Source organism: Lagopus leucura, unplaced genomic scaffold (assembly GCF_019238085.1).
Source record: "Lagopus leucura isolate 7727_CA_CO unplaced genomic scaffold, USGS_WTPT01 Super-Scaffold_760, whole genome shotgun sequence".
NCBI lineage: Eukaryota > Metazoa > Chordata > Aves > Galliformes > Phasianidae > Lagopus > Lagopus leucura.
This window is the reverse complement of record NW_024962257.1, coordinates 6,169,365-6,183,632: the sequence shown is the minus strand read 5'-3', so window position 1 is coordinate 6,183,632 and position 14,268 is coordinate 6,169,365. Positions and strand designations below refer to the sequence as shown.

The window sequence follows — 14,268 nt, the reverse complement described above, 5'->3', positions numbered from 1 at the left end:
AAAGTCCTCACTCTCTTCAACCACGGGTGCCCCATCCCTGGAGGCGTTCCAGGCCAGGCTGCACGGGGCCCCGGTATGATCCATTGCAGACAACCAGCCCATAGAGGCATGGGGCTGGGGGGCTCTGGGAGCCTTTCTAACACGCTTTCCATTACTCCCAACCCAAAAGCAGTGCGTGGGTCCCGCTCAACCGGTGATATTACACGACTCCACGACAAAGCACGTAGCACGTTAAGCATGACGGCCTTCAGCACAGCGGGGCACCCTGCCCTCCAAGGGTCAGCCCAGCACTCCGCCCCCCACGTCAGGACACCCATCGCTGCGTCCCGGGGACACAGCACAAGCGCCGTAGCAGCCCCGCAGGCACCCAGACACCCAGCACCCCACACCCCAACCGCTCCCCGGCACCCCGGAGATCCGCGGCAGCCATAGGCGGTAGCCATAGGCCGCAGCCCCGCGCCCGGGGCCGCTCACCCGCCGCAGGCCCGGCCCCGCCGCCCCGGCCCCTCTTCGCGCCGCGCCGACCCCGCCTCTGGCGGAAGTCCCTCCAGACACTTCCGGTGCCTTCTGCTTCGCAGGGCATTCTGGGATTGGTAGTCCCGGATGTACTGGGCTGCTGCCATGTGCGCGGCTGCGCCTGGCGGCGGTGGGCGGGCGGCTCGGAGGCTCGGAGCTGCGAGGGCAGGTACGGGGTGGGGCTAGGGTGAGGGTCAGGATTAGTGCTAAGGGCTGGGGTAGGGGCTAGGCCTAGATGCGTATCCGTCGGGGTAGGGGGCGGAGTCTGGGACATTCTCAAAGCAGCAGCCCAGCTGGGGTTGTTGAGGGGTCTTGGGATGGGTTTTGAAGGGCTGTTATCTGTCTGTGGGGACACTGCCTCTCTGTAAGGGCCTTCTTTGCTCTCTTACGGTGCTCCCGATTTCGGCTGTGCCCGCACAGGAAGTGCTGCTGGTTTAAGGTTATGGGGAAGGTGTGTTTGTCTCCACTCAGAACACTGGCTGTAGGGCAGGTGATGGTATCTGACAGCACGTGTTGGCTTCAGGCATGAACATCTCCCTCTTGCAGGGGGCCTGGTCCCCAGTGCAGCCCCGAAGTACAGCAGGAGGGCAAGGCGGGTCCCTATTGCTTATGAAGCTGAACCCAGGCCTGAGTCCTCTGGCCCCACATGGGAGCCAGAGAACTGGCGGCAGCAGCTGGAGCGCATCCGGGAGATGAGGAGGCACCGAGATGCTCCCGTGGATGAAATGGGAGTGGATAAATGCTATGACACCAGTGCACCACCGCAGGTAATGGCATCCCAGGAGCATCACTAGGCTGCATAGTGCTGGTTTGGGCATCTCCGTAACAGCGAAATACAGAGTGCATCCAGTCTGAAGGCAGAGATCAGTCGTGGAGGAGGTTATGGCACAAGTACATGTGGGAGGGAGCTGGCTTATCCTGTGGGCAGAGAAGAGCCAGCTGCTTGCTGTCCTGTGCTTGGCTCAGTGCCTTCAGACAGTCCTTGTGATGTGGTTCTGGGTTCTCTGCTCCCATTTAGCCCATTCTAACTAGCAAACACAGCTATGAAATATGCTCGTCCTCTGCTTAAACCAGAGAGTTGCCAGCTTGAACCAACAGCAGAGGATGAGGCAAAAATGAGGTGAATTTGGACTTAGAGTGGAAAACTCAACAACATATTAGGGCTGTGCTTTCAGGGCTGGCTGGCATGGCATGAAGGCATGTCTTTCTTTCTTTAAAAGTCTCTGCAGCAGTCCAAGGAGGGTGCTCATCAAGATGGCTCTGTAGCACAGCAGAAAAACAGTTCAGGGAGAAGGTGAGAGCTGATAACTCTCCAACCTGCTGTTATGCTCTTAGAGCAACACAGAAGTGCAAATTGGCTTTCTTCCTTCTTGCAGCTCTCCTTTAAGGGGATGCCAGTTGAAAGACGGGGGCCTGCTGGAGTGGCAGTGTGTTCCCTCAGAATGGGAACAGTGGGGAAGGGGGGCATTTGCATCAGTACTAAAAACAAAGCAAGGCAAGGACACAGTGCAGGGCTCTGCTCTTTGTGCACTGGGGACATGGGGGACACAGAGGGAACACACAGGCTGGCTCAGCAGCGTTGTGCTGGGTGGGAGAATCCAGCTGCAAAAGGATCTCAGCCTTTCGGCGTCTCCTTTCCCCCAGGTTATGCGCTACCAAGTTCTGCTGTCTCTGATGCTCTCTAGCCAGACTAAGGACCAGGTGACATCAGCTGCCATGCTCCGCCTGAGGCAGCGTGGCCTCACAGTTGACAGCATTTTGCAGATGGATGATGCAACACTTGGGCAAATCATTTATCCTGTTGGATTCTGGAGAGTAAGTGCAGGATTAACGTTTGTGTGCATTAACCTCCTCCACCTTCCCCTGTTCCCATGCAAAGTCCTATGTCTGGGACTGCTTAGAAGCCCAGGAGAGGGACACAAGGAGGGTGGCTTGGCCTTTGCAGGCTGTATCTCATGGTCAGTACCTGTGCAGAAAGTAAGTGCTGAAGGCGGAAGGTGGGTGTGAATCAGCCCTGTGTCTGAGACTTCCTACTGTGTTCAGCCTTTATTCCATGCCCTGTGGTGATCTTTTCCCTGGAGTCAAGCTGAAGGCTGTATTTTTATGCTGGTTTTAGCGATTTGTATTCACAGTAAGATTGTTTGCTGCAGTGCCTGCAGAGTGCAGAGGAGGTTAGAGCTAATCAGCTTTCAGTATTTTGCTTTCAGAGAGAAATCTAAGATCTCTGTCACCTCTCTGCAAACTCCAGTACATGGACTCACACATAACCCACACCAAGGAATGTTTTTGTTTCTTTCCCCTGTATTGGAAGGCAACTTGATTTTTCTGCTTTTCCCTTTGGTTTTCCAGAACAAGGTAAAGTACATAAAGCAGACAACAGCCATCCTGAAGCAGAATTATGGGGGTGACATACCAAGCACTGTGGAGGAGTTGGTGAAGCTGCCAGGAGTTGGGCCCAAAATGGCCCATTTGGCTATGAACATTGCTTGGAACAGCGTATCTGGGATAGGTAGGTTGAACTGTGTTTTCCACATTTCTCTGTTCCTGAATCCTTCATGATCCATCCCTGAGCAGAGAGGGCTCATTGCAAGCTACCTGCCCTAAGGAAACCTAATAGCATCACTTGAGTCATGTGCAGAGTGCATGTTGTGCTTGGGTGGATGCAGGGTGCGATCCTCAACCATTCAAAGTGGATGTATTGCGTGGACCCATTTACTGTTTTGCCCAAAATTTGAAGCAAAAATCCCCAAGTGCAGTCACTCCTTCTGCTCAGATGCTGATAAGCAGAGCAAATATTGCTTAATTGGGTAGGCATCCAAAAACATGTGTCAGTAAAATAGAACTTTGAAATTTCATTGGTTTCAAGTGAAAGAGATAATTTTGTGATTTGCAGGTAGTTTTAGGGTGACCTGAGGCTTGGTAGGTTGCTTCTGCAAGCTGTTAGGAGGGTAGAAGTGTAGCTTAGTCTCTAGTGCCAATTGCTTGAAATCAGTTCAGTGGTTCATGATACACTATAGAGAGAAAGGGCTGCCCTGCAGAGCCAGCAGATGGGGCTGGAAGATCAGCACAACCCAAGGACTCTGGGGATGGATTAATATTCCAAGTGAATTTGCTGCTTAATGGAGGGCCCTGGGAAAGTCAATAGTGGTGCCACCTGATGAATGACTGCCACAACCCAAGGTCAGTGCGGGCAGCAGCTGACCCCTGCAGCTCCACTGGTGACTGTCAGCTGTGCAAAATGTGGCTCTTGTGTGAGAGCTCAACAGTGTTCAGGGTCTGTTGTTCTCTCCCTGCTATGGGGGAGGGAAGTCCACTGGGAGCCAAACTAGCCAACTGTTTTCCAAATAATTGCGTGTTCAGTTTTGATTTAGGAGGCAAGGCTTAGTCTTCCTGTTTACAGCAATTTCCTGGGTTTTGCCCAATTAGCCACAGAGACAGGTTTATCGCTGCTGATCTAACAATAATATACTTTGCATTCTGAGCTTTTTAGCTCAAAGCACTTTATAAACATTTGTTTAAACCTCACAAACCCTCTTGTGTTAGGAGGTATTATGAAATGTGTTTTCCATCTGGGTAAACTGAGGGGCAGAGATTGCAACTTGCGTAACAGCAGCTGAAATACCCGGAGGAAGAGAACCTGGGACAGGCTGCCCTGTGCCTGCTAGATCACAGTGCGGAAACCTTTGTAGGAAGGCTGCCTAAGATTGTGTGAGCGTGTTGCTAGCTGTGTGGTATGAGATACCCACCCTGTCTGCTTTTGGCTCTGAGCTTAGGAAGAAACCAACGTGTTTGTATTGTGAGTGAGCTTCCCCTTGTGTTTCACCTGCCCTATTCCTGCAGGGCTACAAAGAAAGCCCATTGCAGGGCATTGTACCTGGTTTGCTGTGACAGGCAGCCCTGGCTGTGCTCTCTGCATTCAGGCATGTATGTTTCCCACCTGAACTCTGGGCTCTCCTTTCCTAGCTGTGGACACCCATGTGCACAGGATCACAAACAGGCTGAAGTGGGTGAAGAAGGAGACCAGATACCCTGAGGAAACTCGGGTAGCACTGGAGGACTGGCTGCCCAGGTGAGGTGTGAGCCCCCAGCCTCCTTCTGCCTTGTGCTAGACAGAGGAGCCACATCTGCATAAATCCTATTGCGTTTTCAGTGGCTGCAGTGTGGATCTCCTTCTTATGGATGAACTCGTCTGCAGATGTCTCTTTGCTCTCAGGGTGTCTCAGCAGCATCTCAACTACTGAGTGGTTTCTTTGCTATTAAATGTGTCAGTCAGCACTAGTTCAGGAAAGTACCTGGAGGTCTTGATACCACACTGGCTTTCCTAGACAAACTTATTATGATGCAAGCCAGGTGCCTTTCTGTTTGGAGCCCTGCTGAGCCTAATGGCCATAGCAGTAGCAGGCCACGGTTGGATTCTGACCTTCAGTGATGCTTAATCTTCAGTATCAAGTACCAACTGACAAGTGGAACATTCTAATGTCACATCTCCGCATCTGACACATGCCTTAGCACAAAGAAATGACCACGTGCTTTATGTGATGGTCCTTTCACATCCCCCACACTTCAGAAGGATCAAGAGGAGCTAGAGCTGTCCCTAGCTTCCAGGTGGTTTGGGAAAATAGGCAGAAGGTATCGGTGTAATAACATGGGCTGCTTAACCCCTCTAAGCAGCTGCACTGAAAAGCTCGCTCTCTCTCTCACTGCAGGGATCTCTGGAGGGAGATCAACTGGCTCTTGGTGGGCTTTGGCCAGCAGACCTGCCTGCCTGTGAATCCTCGCTGCAAAGAATGCCTTAATCAAGACATATGCCCTGCTGCTAAGAGATTCTGAGAATCCATTCTGGCTGCCTAGAGTAAGAAGGCCACTTCAACCCAGAGCCAAGTGGTAGGAATGTTGTGCTTTGCATGGGGCTGTGTGACTGTAGAGAAACAGGAGGCTGCTGCAGCCAGCTCAGCGTTCTTAGGGAGGGGAAGCTGCTGTTGGTGGCTGAGCTCTCAAGAGGAAAAAGGGTCCTTCAAAGCACAGTAGTCCTGCTGCATCAGTGCTGCCAGCTCCAGCCCCCGTGTGAATGCTTGAGTGCGCCCCAACAGCGCAGCAGGCTGTGCAGTGTCAGGAACAGTTGGAGAAATGCAAGACTTCCTGCTGCTTGTAAATATGTGTTGAATAAAGGTGGTGGGTTATTTTTTCTACCCATGAGGTTTGCTGGCATCTCTGTAACACAGGGTGGGGGAAGAAGAGCTCACAGTGACCAGTGAGCTCATAGCAACCAGCCCAGCAGCTGAGAGCAGGCAGCTAAGTCTCCTGCCTGGCCCTGGCAGTGAGAACGATGGTCAGTAAGGTCCAGCTAGAGATGTCACAAGCCAGGGTCAGAGGCAGCCACAGTCTGAACAAGTGACCTTTGAGTTCTGCTTGCAGAGGAGTCATGGGGGAGGCACAGCATGGCAGCAGGTAACAAAGCCAGCTTCACACTCTTTGAATATGCTGACAGGGTTTCCAGTAGCTGCAGGATCCAGGTTAGTGCGTACCTCAGAAGCTGACACAAGGGCCACCACCACCACTGCGTGTGTTTTGTTCTTCAAAGAAAGGGCAACACTGACTTCAGTGCAGAGCTTCAAAGGGATCATTTCAGCTACACTTTAAACAGGCAAGGGAGGAAGCAAAGTTTATAATGTGCTAAAGAAGGCAGTAATACCACCCTCAAGTTCTCACCACACAGATGAGGAATGAGCAAATAAGTGGTACATGGGAAAACAAAGTTTATTACTGACATTACAGTGTATATTATGTTTTTACAATACAACTAACAGCCTTATACTTTATTGATTTTTTTTTTTTTTTCCAAGTTAAATGTACAGGAACTGAATAATTACTACTGAGCTACAAGATGTCAGAAATACGATAAGTGCTTTAACCAGGAGCAATTTCCATGGACTAAGCAGAGATTAAGATTTTAAAATCTTATCAGTATGCATTTGCACACCTGATTTCTTTAGATCTGCTTTCAGAACGACACGTTCTTTCTTTTTCCTCCCCCCTTAACTACAGTGGTCCAGTCTTGTATGAGAAACATGGTATTTACAAATGAGTCTTTGCTCTTAACGTGCATCATAGATTAAGCTCTTGGTGTACTGGGGAGCACTCTGCCCTGCACAGAGCGGAGTACTGTGGGGTTTGGCTATGCAGGCACTGGGAACAATGTGCATACCGTGGAAATGTGGGGCTCCTTCAGTACTTTCTTAGTTCTTGTAGAAGCAGATATTTCAGGGACTAAAATGAGAGGAGCTAATCGTCTTTGAAGTGGGGTAGGAAGGAGGTCTGTAGCTAATGGCAGAGTCCTGGAGGGGAAGAAAAAAAAAATCTCCCCTCATCCTGAGCCATCATCCTGCTGCCAGTCTCATCCTCAATAATCCAACACCTGCACCAGACCCTCTCCTTTTTTTTTTTTCCCAACCTATTCAGCCCATCAACAGTTTGCACTTTCATAAAAGAGAAATCCTTTCCTCTGCCCCTGAGGGTTCCGTGCTCCCTCCAGCCAGCAGCCAAGCGCTGGCCCTATGCTGCAGCCAGGAGAGCAGCACGTGGTATAAGGCACCTTTTAGTTCAGTGTTTAGGAAACACAGAGCCATGGCAATATCCATAGTGCACTGACTAATCCAAAGGCCTCTACCTTGTAATACAGCAGCTCTGGGGAGTAACAGAGCGAAGTCGCAGCCTCGTCTTTTGTTTAGATGAGTCATCAACACCCAAGTTATCGCTGCCCATTTGCATTCAGCTGGGGAACATGGCTTTACCAGATGCCCAGTCCCTCCCCACTGCTGCACGGCCAGCACACAGTGGAGCTCAGGGCTGCTGGGGGGAGCAGACCTCACAGCCGGACTCTCTGTGGTGCACTGCATTCCATTTTCCTCCTTCACAGCCAAAGGCAAGCAATAAAGAGCTTAAAACAACTTCAGCTGTCATGCTTTACATTTGGAGGATTTGAAAACATTCCTGGTATTAAAAGGAGGACACAAAACCAAAGCAATTGCCCCAACATCAAACCTCTCCTAACCAGAGTTTACTCCATAGCTGACCCTGTGGCCAAGGAGCACAGGGGGAGTGGGGCCAGGCTCAGTGTGCCCACCCCAAGGGCTCTGCAGTGACACACTCAGCCCTGCAGCATCTCTCACACTGTGCAGTTTGTGAGGTTGGTGGCATCTGGTACTGGGTTTGTGCTGTCTGTGCATCCCCCTCTGCAGCACTGAGAAGTGGAAAAGGGGTTGCCAGGGCCAGGACAGGAGTCGCTGCTGGGGAGGGAGGTCCCTACATTAACTGGAAACAGATGGGGTTTCATTCAAAACAACAGCAATGAGAATACTTTCATTCCCATAGCAAAGCTAGCGAGTGATTCACAGCCTCTGTCTGTTTTCCTATCATGAGGGGCATGCCAGCCCTCCACCACGGTGAGGTGCCCCCATCTGCACAGGAGCACAGAACATCCCATGGGGCTCAGCCTGGGACACCTGCAGACCCAGAACACCCCAAATAAAAAACAGTAACAAAAGCCTAAATAACGCAGGTAAGAAACAAGAGTGAAACTCTTCCAGTCCTTTCTCAGCAGGAATGGGGACAGCGGGAAGCCATCCAGGCTGAAAGCGAGCAAGGAAAGGAGCTTTGGTCACATTTGTCTTATGAGAATCGCTGGTGAGTAACAATAATAATAATAACAATAATAATAATAACAATTAAAAAAAAAAAAAAGACTTTAAAATACGCTTCATAAAAGCAACCAGTGAAGAGCAGAGCACAAAGCATCTCACGTGGACACTGCAGGAGAGCTGCGGGCACCTCCAAACGTCCGGGCAGGGCAATGAGCACTGCTTCCAGCAGGGCTCAGAAATTGCTGAAGATCTCCCTCTTCTTGTTCCAGTCCATCTGCGGAGCCCTCTTCTTCACCCTCTTGGCCCTCACCTTCTCCTTGGCCTCAGCTGCCGTGGGGCTCAGGCTCAGCCCACTCTCCTCAAACGGGTCCCTCTTCTCTGAGTCTCCATCCTGCAGGGAGGAACAGATGGAATCAGCAGATGATCTTATTGGAATTGTTACTCTGGCTGTTGGAACCACTGAGCAGCATCCAAGCCCTGTGCACCTAAGGCTCTGTTAATGTCAAAGGATGAGGAACGTGTTCTCTGGGCACCTTACCTGGAACACTGGCTCTTACGTCTGATCAAGGCTGGGAAATCAGTGCAGTAATTACCCTGCCCGCAGCAGGGGATTGGAACTGGATGATCTTCAAAGTCCTTTCCAACCCAATCATCCTATATTCTACGTCACACACAGTGCTAGGTCAAAGCCCCTGCCCTGTGCTGTCTGTGATTTAACCAGCACAGCAGCTGCAGGGCCACAGAGTTCATCACTACACTGCAGCCAGTGGCTCCTGCCTGCCCACCTGGCCTTGCCCAGTGCATTCTCCTTTGGGCACTGTACAAAAGGGTGCAGCTTTCTATCTGCCTGATAGAAGTGCTTTATGGGAAGAAAATCAGTGACTTTCTTTTAAAGTCACTGCCACTGCTGCAATGTGCCCTCAAGCCAAAAGCCCCCATTGCCCGTCTAATTCCTGTAAGAGGTTAAATTTGACAAACACATTGTACCCTGGGGTACAATTAATACGCAAGCCCAAATGCTTTGTGCTAAACACGCAGCACTGGGTTATCCCAGCCCTCACCTTTCCTTGGGGTCTACAGGGCAAAGAAGGACTGACCCTGCTGGGTGCTGCACCAGAGCTACTTTCAGTAGGTGAGCTCCAGAGCAGCTGCAATGTGCAGCTCCTGCTCTGCACCAGCACATCTGTGCCATGGTTTTGGCACACAATACAACTCCTGGTCTTTATGCCTGCAGAAGTGCCCTAGTGCAGTGCTTTGCATGCACCATGCTCACATAAGCATAGCAGGCAAACACAAAAAACAAAGACCTTCACTTTTAACATCTTAAAGGCTGTCCTGCTCTCTGGCATTGCTGCCCTAATGCATACACACACGGTGCTTCCTGCAAGAGGACCTTTCCAGCTTCGCTCTGGCTCGCAGATGCAAACCGGTTCACATGCACTGTGCAATTGGGCCATGCATTATTTAATGCTCAGAGCAAAACAGCTGCCAGCCTGCAAGCGCCTGACTCTGCCCTGAATGCAGCTGCTGCTCACAGCCCCCCTGCCCGGCCAGCTCCGGGTGCTCAGGGGGTGCATCCCTGCTGCAGAGCACTGCTGGGAGCACAGCCATGTGGCACTGCACATCTTCACCCCTGGTGAAGGGGAAGGAATGCAGTCATTCACGGCTGCACCTCACACAGATTTACAGGGCAAGGCATGACAGAACTCCCTGTATTGATTGCTGGGTGGATGCAGGCGTTCCTAAGCCTACAATTTGAAACTGAAATTTTATGTAAATGTGTTTTTACCATGGCATAAACATGTACATATGTATGGGAAAAAAAGGCAGCATGTGTTTGGGGTTTTTTACCTCAGATTCCTTCCCAGGACTCTGAAGGTCACTGTGAGATGAAGATGTGGATCCTCCATTCAGCTGTAGGAAATGGAAACATTAGCTCAGGTTGTGCAGGGGCAGAAACAATGAAAGCCAATAACCACGTGGGGACAAACTTCACAGCCAGCCCCCAGTGCAGCACTCCAGCGCCTGCAGGGATGATGGCACATGCAGGGTGCCATTCCTGGGGAAAAGGCACAAAAGGGGCTGAGCCCAGCCTTGTGCAAGCCTGAAATTAAAGCTACGGCAGGACGCAATTCTAATTAGCCAGCAGCGGCTAATTGAGCTCAATGAACCTCGGCAATGCTCGGAGGTTCCCTCTGCTCTGAGGCAACCCGGGAGCAGGTAGGGACTCACCTGCATCTGTGCAGATCCGTTCGTCATGGGCTGAGGTACCACACCTGCAGAACAGGCAGAGGAAACAGTGAGTGCACTCATGGGGACTGCCAGGCTGGGCTCCATCACAGGGGCTGCAGTCCCAACATGGCCCCAGTAAGCCCTGCATGCCCCCTGCCCTGGAGCTTCAGCCAGACCCAGCATGTGTCCCCCAGAACCATGTTCTGCAATCCCAACCTTATTTGATTGCACCCTGTTTTCATCACAACTCCCCTACCAGGAGGTGGACTAAGCCACTTCCTAAGCTGCACTCCCAGTGCATTCCTGTTTTTGACAGTGAAATCATTTTTCCTGGGAATTGTTTAATCGGAAATCTTACAGACCAGCCCAACATTCTTTGCTGAAATCAGCATCTTGGTGTTGCAACAGCATGTGGCAAGCAACCCTGCTGCCTTTCATGGACCTTGGCACATTATTGCCCACTTCCAATAATTTGTGTTAATAATGTTCCATACAATGGCAAATTCAATGCAGATGAGCTGCCAGTTCCCACAACCAAGTCACTGCTCAAGGCAGCCTGGGACAGATGAGACACAGTGCTACAGATGTGCTATTTGTGACAGGGTTAGTGACTGAATTATACTTAGCACAAAGACTTTCTGCGGGCACAGACCCCATTCTGTGCTTCTCTGTCGCCCCAGTGGGACCCTGAGCAGCCCCAGCCTACAGCAGCCGAGCAGAGAACACCACTGTGTGCACTCATTGTGCAACACAGCACCCAGTGAAGCAAGAGCAGTACTCGGTGCCAGAGCAGCTTGCAACTGCAGCAACCTAGGGCTTCTAACTTACAGCTCCGCAGCCACTGTGCATCATGGCATCAGTAAGGTTGGAAAAGACCTCCAAGATAACTAAGCCCATCCCCACCTCATCCCACCATGCCTACTGACCACGTCCTTCAGTGCCACATCACAGTTCTTATCACCTCCAGGGTGGTAAGTGTCAGTGCTGGCGTCTGAGCACTCTTTCAGAGAAGAAATGTTTCCCAATATCCAGCCTGAACCCTCCTTAGCGTAACACAAAGCCATCACCTCTCATTCTATTGCTGTTACCTGAGAGAAGAGGCCGACTTCCCCCTCACTACACCCCCATCCCCCTGGTGCAGGAGCAGGGAGCCAGCACCCGGCACTCGCGCCCTGGCTGTGTCCCTGCTGCTGAGAACAAGGTCCCCTTTGTGCTCGTGCCAGCAGACAGAGCTCACACCGCTCCTCTTTGAGCCCACTCAGAGCATCTGACACCACTTTCACCTCTCAGAATGCTTTGACTCTATTTCTCTGAACCAATCTTCCCACGGAGCACCTGACCGAGCTTGGTTTGGATGGTGACAGGGTGTGGAGTGGACAGACTGCTTTCCCTGCCAGGTTCCAGCAGCAAGGGAAACATTCCTGCAGCGGACATCTGTGTGATCGCTGCTGCGTGAAGCCCTTCTCTGCGTGTGCACATGGGGGCTTCTCTGCAATTCTCTCCGCACCCTCAGGCTCCTCTGCCAGGGGTCATCACGCCCTGCAGCCCCACAGCAGTGTTCTGCTCTCAGACTCCAGGCAGCCCTGGGATGTGCCACCAGCACAGCATCCCCACAGCTGAACCACCTGCACCGAGTGCTGCTGCACCCATCGCCACATCCCACAGCATCATCACCCCACAGCCACCTTCTGGCAGCCAGTCCCTTTGTTAATTATTCACGGTGTAAAAATAATGAGTTGTTTTGTGGCTGGGAGTATTCTCACTGTTTATAAATAGCTGGGTGGTGCTCAGGAAACCACTCAGGGATAAGACAAGGGAAACATGACTCTGTCACTCCTGAAATCCCACCCGTGTCCTGGTGAGTCACAGGGGCAGAACCGGGCTCTCACCTTTGGTGTGCTCCTCAGTGGGGGTCACCCCCAGCTTCTTGAAGTACTCATCTGTCTCAGGGTCCACCACCAACAACCTGGCTTCGCTCTCTCTGGCCTTGATATGGGACACCACTTCTGAGTGCCGCAGCCCCTCCACGTTTATCCCATTCACCTGCAAAGCAGCAGCGTCAAGTGGCAGCAGAGACATCTCTGACGTCCCCAAAAACCTCTGCACATGCTCCATCTGTTTACTGCAGGAAGTTGGCCAGATGACCTTTAAAAGGTTCATTCCAATTCAAAGGATTCTGTGGTTCTATCTCCTGAACTTCACCGGGCCTCCAGGCTCTGCCACCTCCTGACCTACACGAGTGCTCAGGACCTTGCTGGTTCCCCTCTAATGACTTCACCTTCAATTTGCTCCCAAAACCTCATCCTGCCTGAGCTCATCTGGGTGTCCCTCTCCAACAAGGGAGGATATCCCGTGTCCCAGTGGCCAGGCAGAGCACGGTGCTTGTCAGTCCCTGATGTATTGACTCATTTTCCCTTCACCGCACGCGACCTGGGAGCCACCAGCGGATGGGATTTCTCCTCCCAGGCAGAAAGGGAACAATTGTGATTTCTAGGCATTGTTCATACTCAGAAATGAACACACCCATTGCCTGGGGCTGGCGCAGCCCCTGCAGTGCCAGCATTTAGACCGCAGGAGACAGAGTCTCAAGGAGCCAGCCCGGCTTGTAGCCATGCTCCACCCTCACCAGCACCCCATAGTCACACCACTTTCACCAATAGCATCCCACGGTCACCCCACCATCACCCCACAGGCCCCACCATCACCCCAGTCCTGCCCTAGGGTTCACCCTGTCTACACTGACCCATAGGGGGACCCCAAAGGGGGCTGCCCCTGCTCTCCCACCCCAACACTGTACAGCAGGGCCGGGAGCATCGATTATTTATCAGAGCCCCAAAGAGCCGAAGCGGGGGCATCAGGTTTCCAAGCTCTCTAACTCACCCCTTGCTGCTTTGTGTGTGCTGGGCACTCGACCAAGGGATGATAAATAAATAACAAAACCCCTCGCTGCTATTAACCACAGCCATGGGTGTCCCAGCCCCAGCATTAAATCGCCACGGTGCTGGGACAGAGCCAGGCTGGGGGCACGGTGTGGTGCCCAGCTGGGAACAAGTGCTGTCTGTCCATCTGTCCATGCCGCTTTGAATGGGGGAACTCATTCTTCAGTAAAAACATCAAGAGACAAACAAGGCGAGGGGAGGGCGATTCTGTGCAACATCAAAAATTCTGTTGTTCAGCACTAAGCGGACAGGAAATCGCTTCCAAGAGTGGTTTTTTTTCCCCCCATCTTTCACAATCCTATGCTTTAAGATCTCTCTGCCAAGTGTTTTCCCTGGCTCCAGGCTCCTGCCCTGCCCAGCAGCATGATGGATCTGATGGAAAAGGGCACAGGACTGGGGCTGGATTCAGCATCACGCTTCCCAGATAAGTATCACATCCCTTCTGCACTCCATCTTCAGGAGGACCCATGTTGGTAGGACCCAAAAACCCAATAAAAGGGCCTGAAAGCACCATGCTGCATGTGGGTTACCTCCACCAGGCGGTCCTGGGGCCGCAGGCCTGCTCTGGATGCTGGTGAGTCGGGGTCAACCGAGCGGATGAACTGCCCTGGGCGGGACTTCTCACTGTGCAGGTTAAAGCCATAACCATTGGGGCCTTTCTTCAGGTGGCAGAGGCGTGGACACAGCTCTTTCTGTCCGTTTAAATCCTGATTTAAAAAAGAGGAGGAAGGAGGGAGGATAAGATATTGTGTTGGATTTATAGGCTTTGGTCAGAATTAAGTTGAGAAGGAAGCAACATATCTGCACACCATCCCCTCCTTCCAGCTCAACAGGGACAGGTTAACAAATGGATTTCCTCTCATTGAGTTTATTTTAGAAAACTGATTGTCCAAAACCATTCCAGAGAAATTGAAACAACAACAACAAAAAATGCATTTCCT

General features: G+C 51.7%; 3 protein-coding genes across 9 annotated transcripts in view; 1 reads left to right on the top strand and 2 right to left on the bottom strand.

The window, feature by feature from the left end:
* Window positions 1–501, bottom strand: part of TSC2 (TSC complex subunit 2) — a 31,335-nt gene extending 30,834 nt beyond the window's left edge. For 3 of the 6 annotated variants that reach the window (XM_042864010.1, XM_042864011.1, XM_042864015.1), the window contains exon 1: window positions 475–501. The gene's annotated coding sequence lies outside the window, so the exon portion shown is untranslated. The remainder of the gene's footprint in view (window positions 1–474) is intronic. The other 3 variants (XM_042864012.1, XM_042864013.1, XM_042864016.1) reach the window with 1 other exon arrangement.
* Window positions 502–621: 120 nt separating this feature from the next.
* Window positions 622–5,705, top strand: NTHL1 (nth like DNA glycosylase 1). Its single transcript, XM_042864756.1, has 6 exons — window positions 622–685; window positions 1,063–1,283; window positions 2,161–2,331; window positions 2,866–3,025; window positions 4,480–4,585; window positions 5,223–5,705. Exons 1-6 carry the CDS (start codon window positions 622–624, stop codon window positions 5,344–5,346), a joined length of 846 nt encoding a protein of 281 aa, XP_042720690.1. The 3' UTR covers window positions 5,347–5,705.
* A 550-nt stretch (window positions 5,706–6,255) lies between these two features.
* SLC9A3R2 (SLC9A3 regulator 2) overlaps window positions 6,256–14,268 on the bottom strand; it is a 28,187-nt gene continuing 20,174 nt past the window's right edge. For both annotated transcript variants that reach the window (XM_042864753.1, XM_042864754.1), the window contains exons 3-7: window positions 13,858–14,034; window positions 12,278–12,431; window positions 10,389–10,432; window positions 10,008–10,070; window positions 6,256–8,547 (exon numbers count right to left, since the gene is read on the bottom strand). In XM_042864753.1, the coding sequence (XP_042720687.1) occupies window positions 8,389–8,547; window positions 10,008–10,070; window positions 10,389–10,432; window positions 12,278–12,431; window positions 13,858–14,034 (597 nt within the window). In that variant the 3' untranslated portion in view covers window positions 6,256–8,388. The remainder of the gene's footprint in view (window positions 8,548–10,007; window positions 10,071–10,388; window positions 10,433–12,277; window positions 12,432–13,857; window positions 14,035–14,268) is intronic.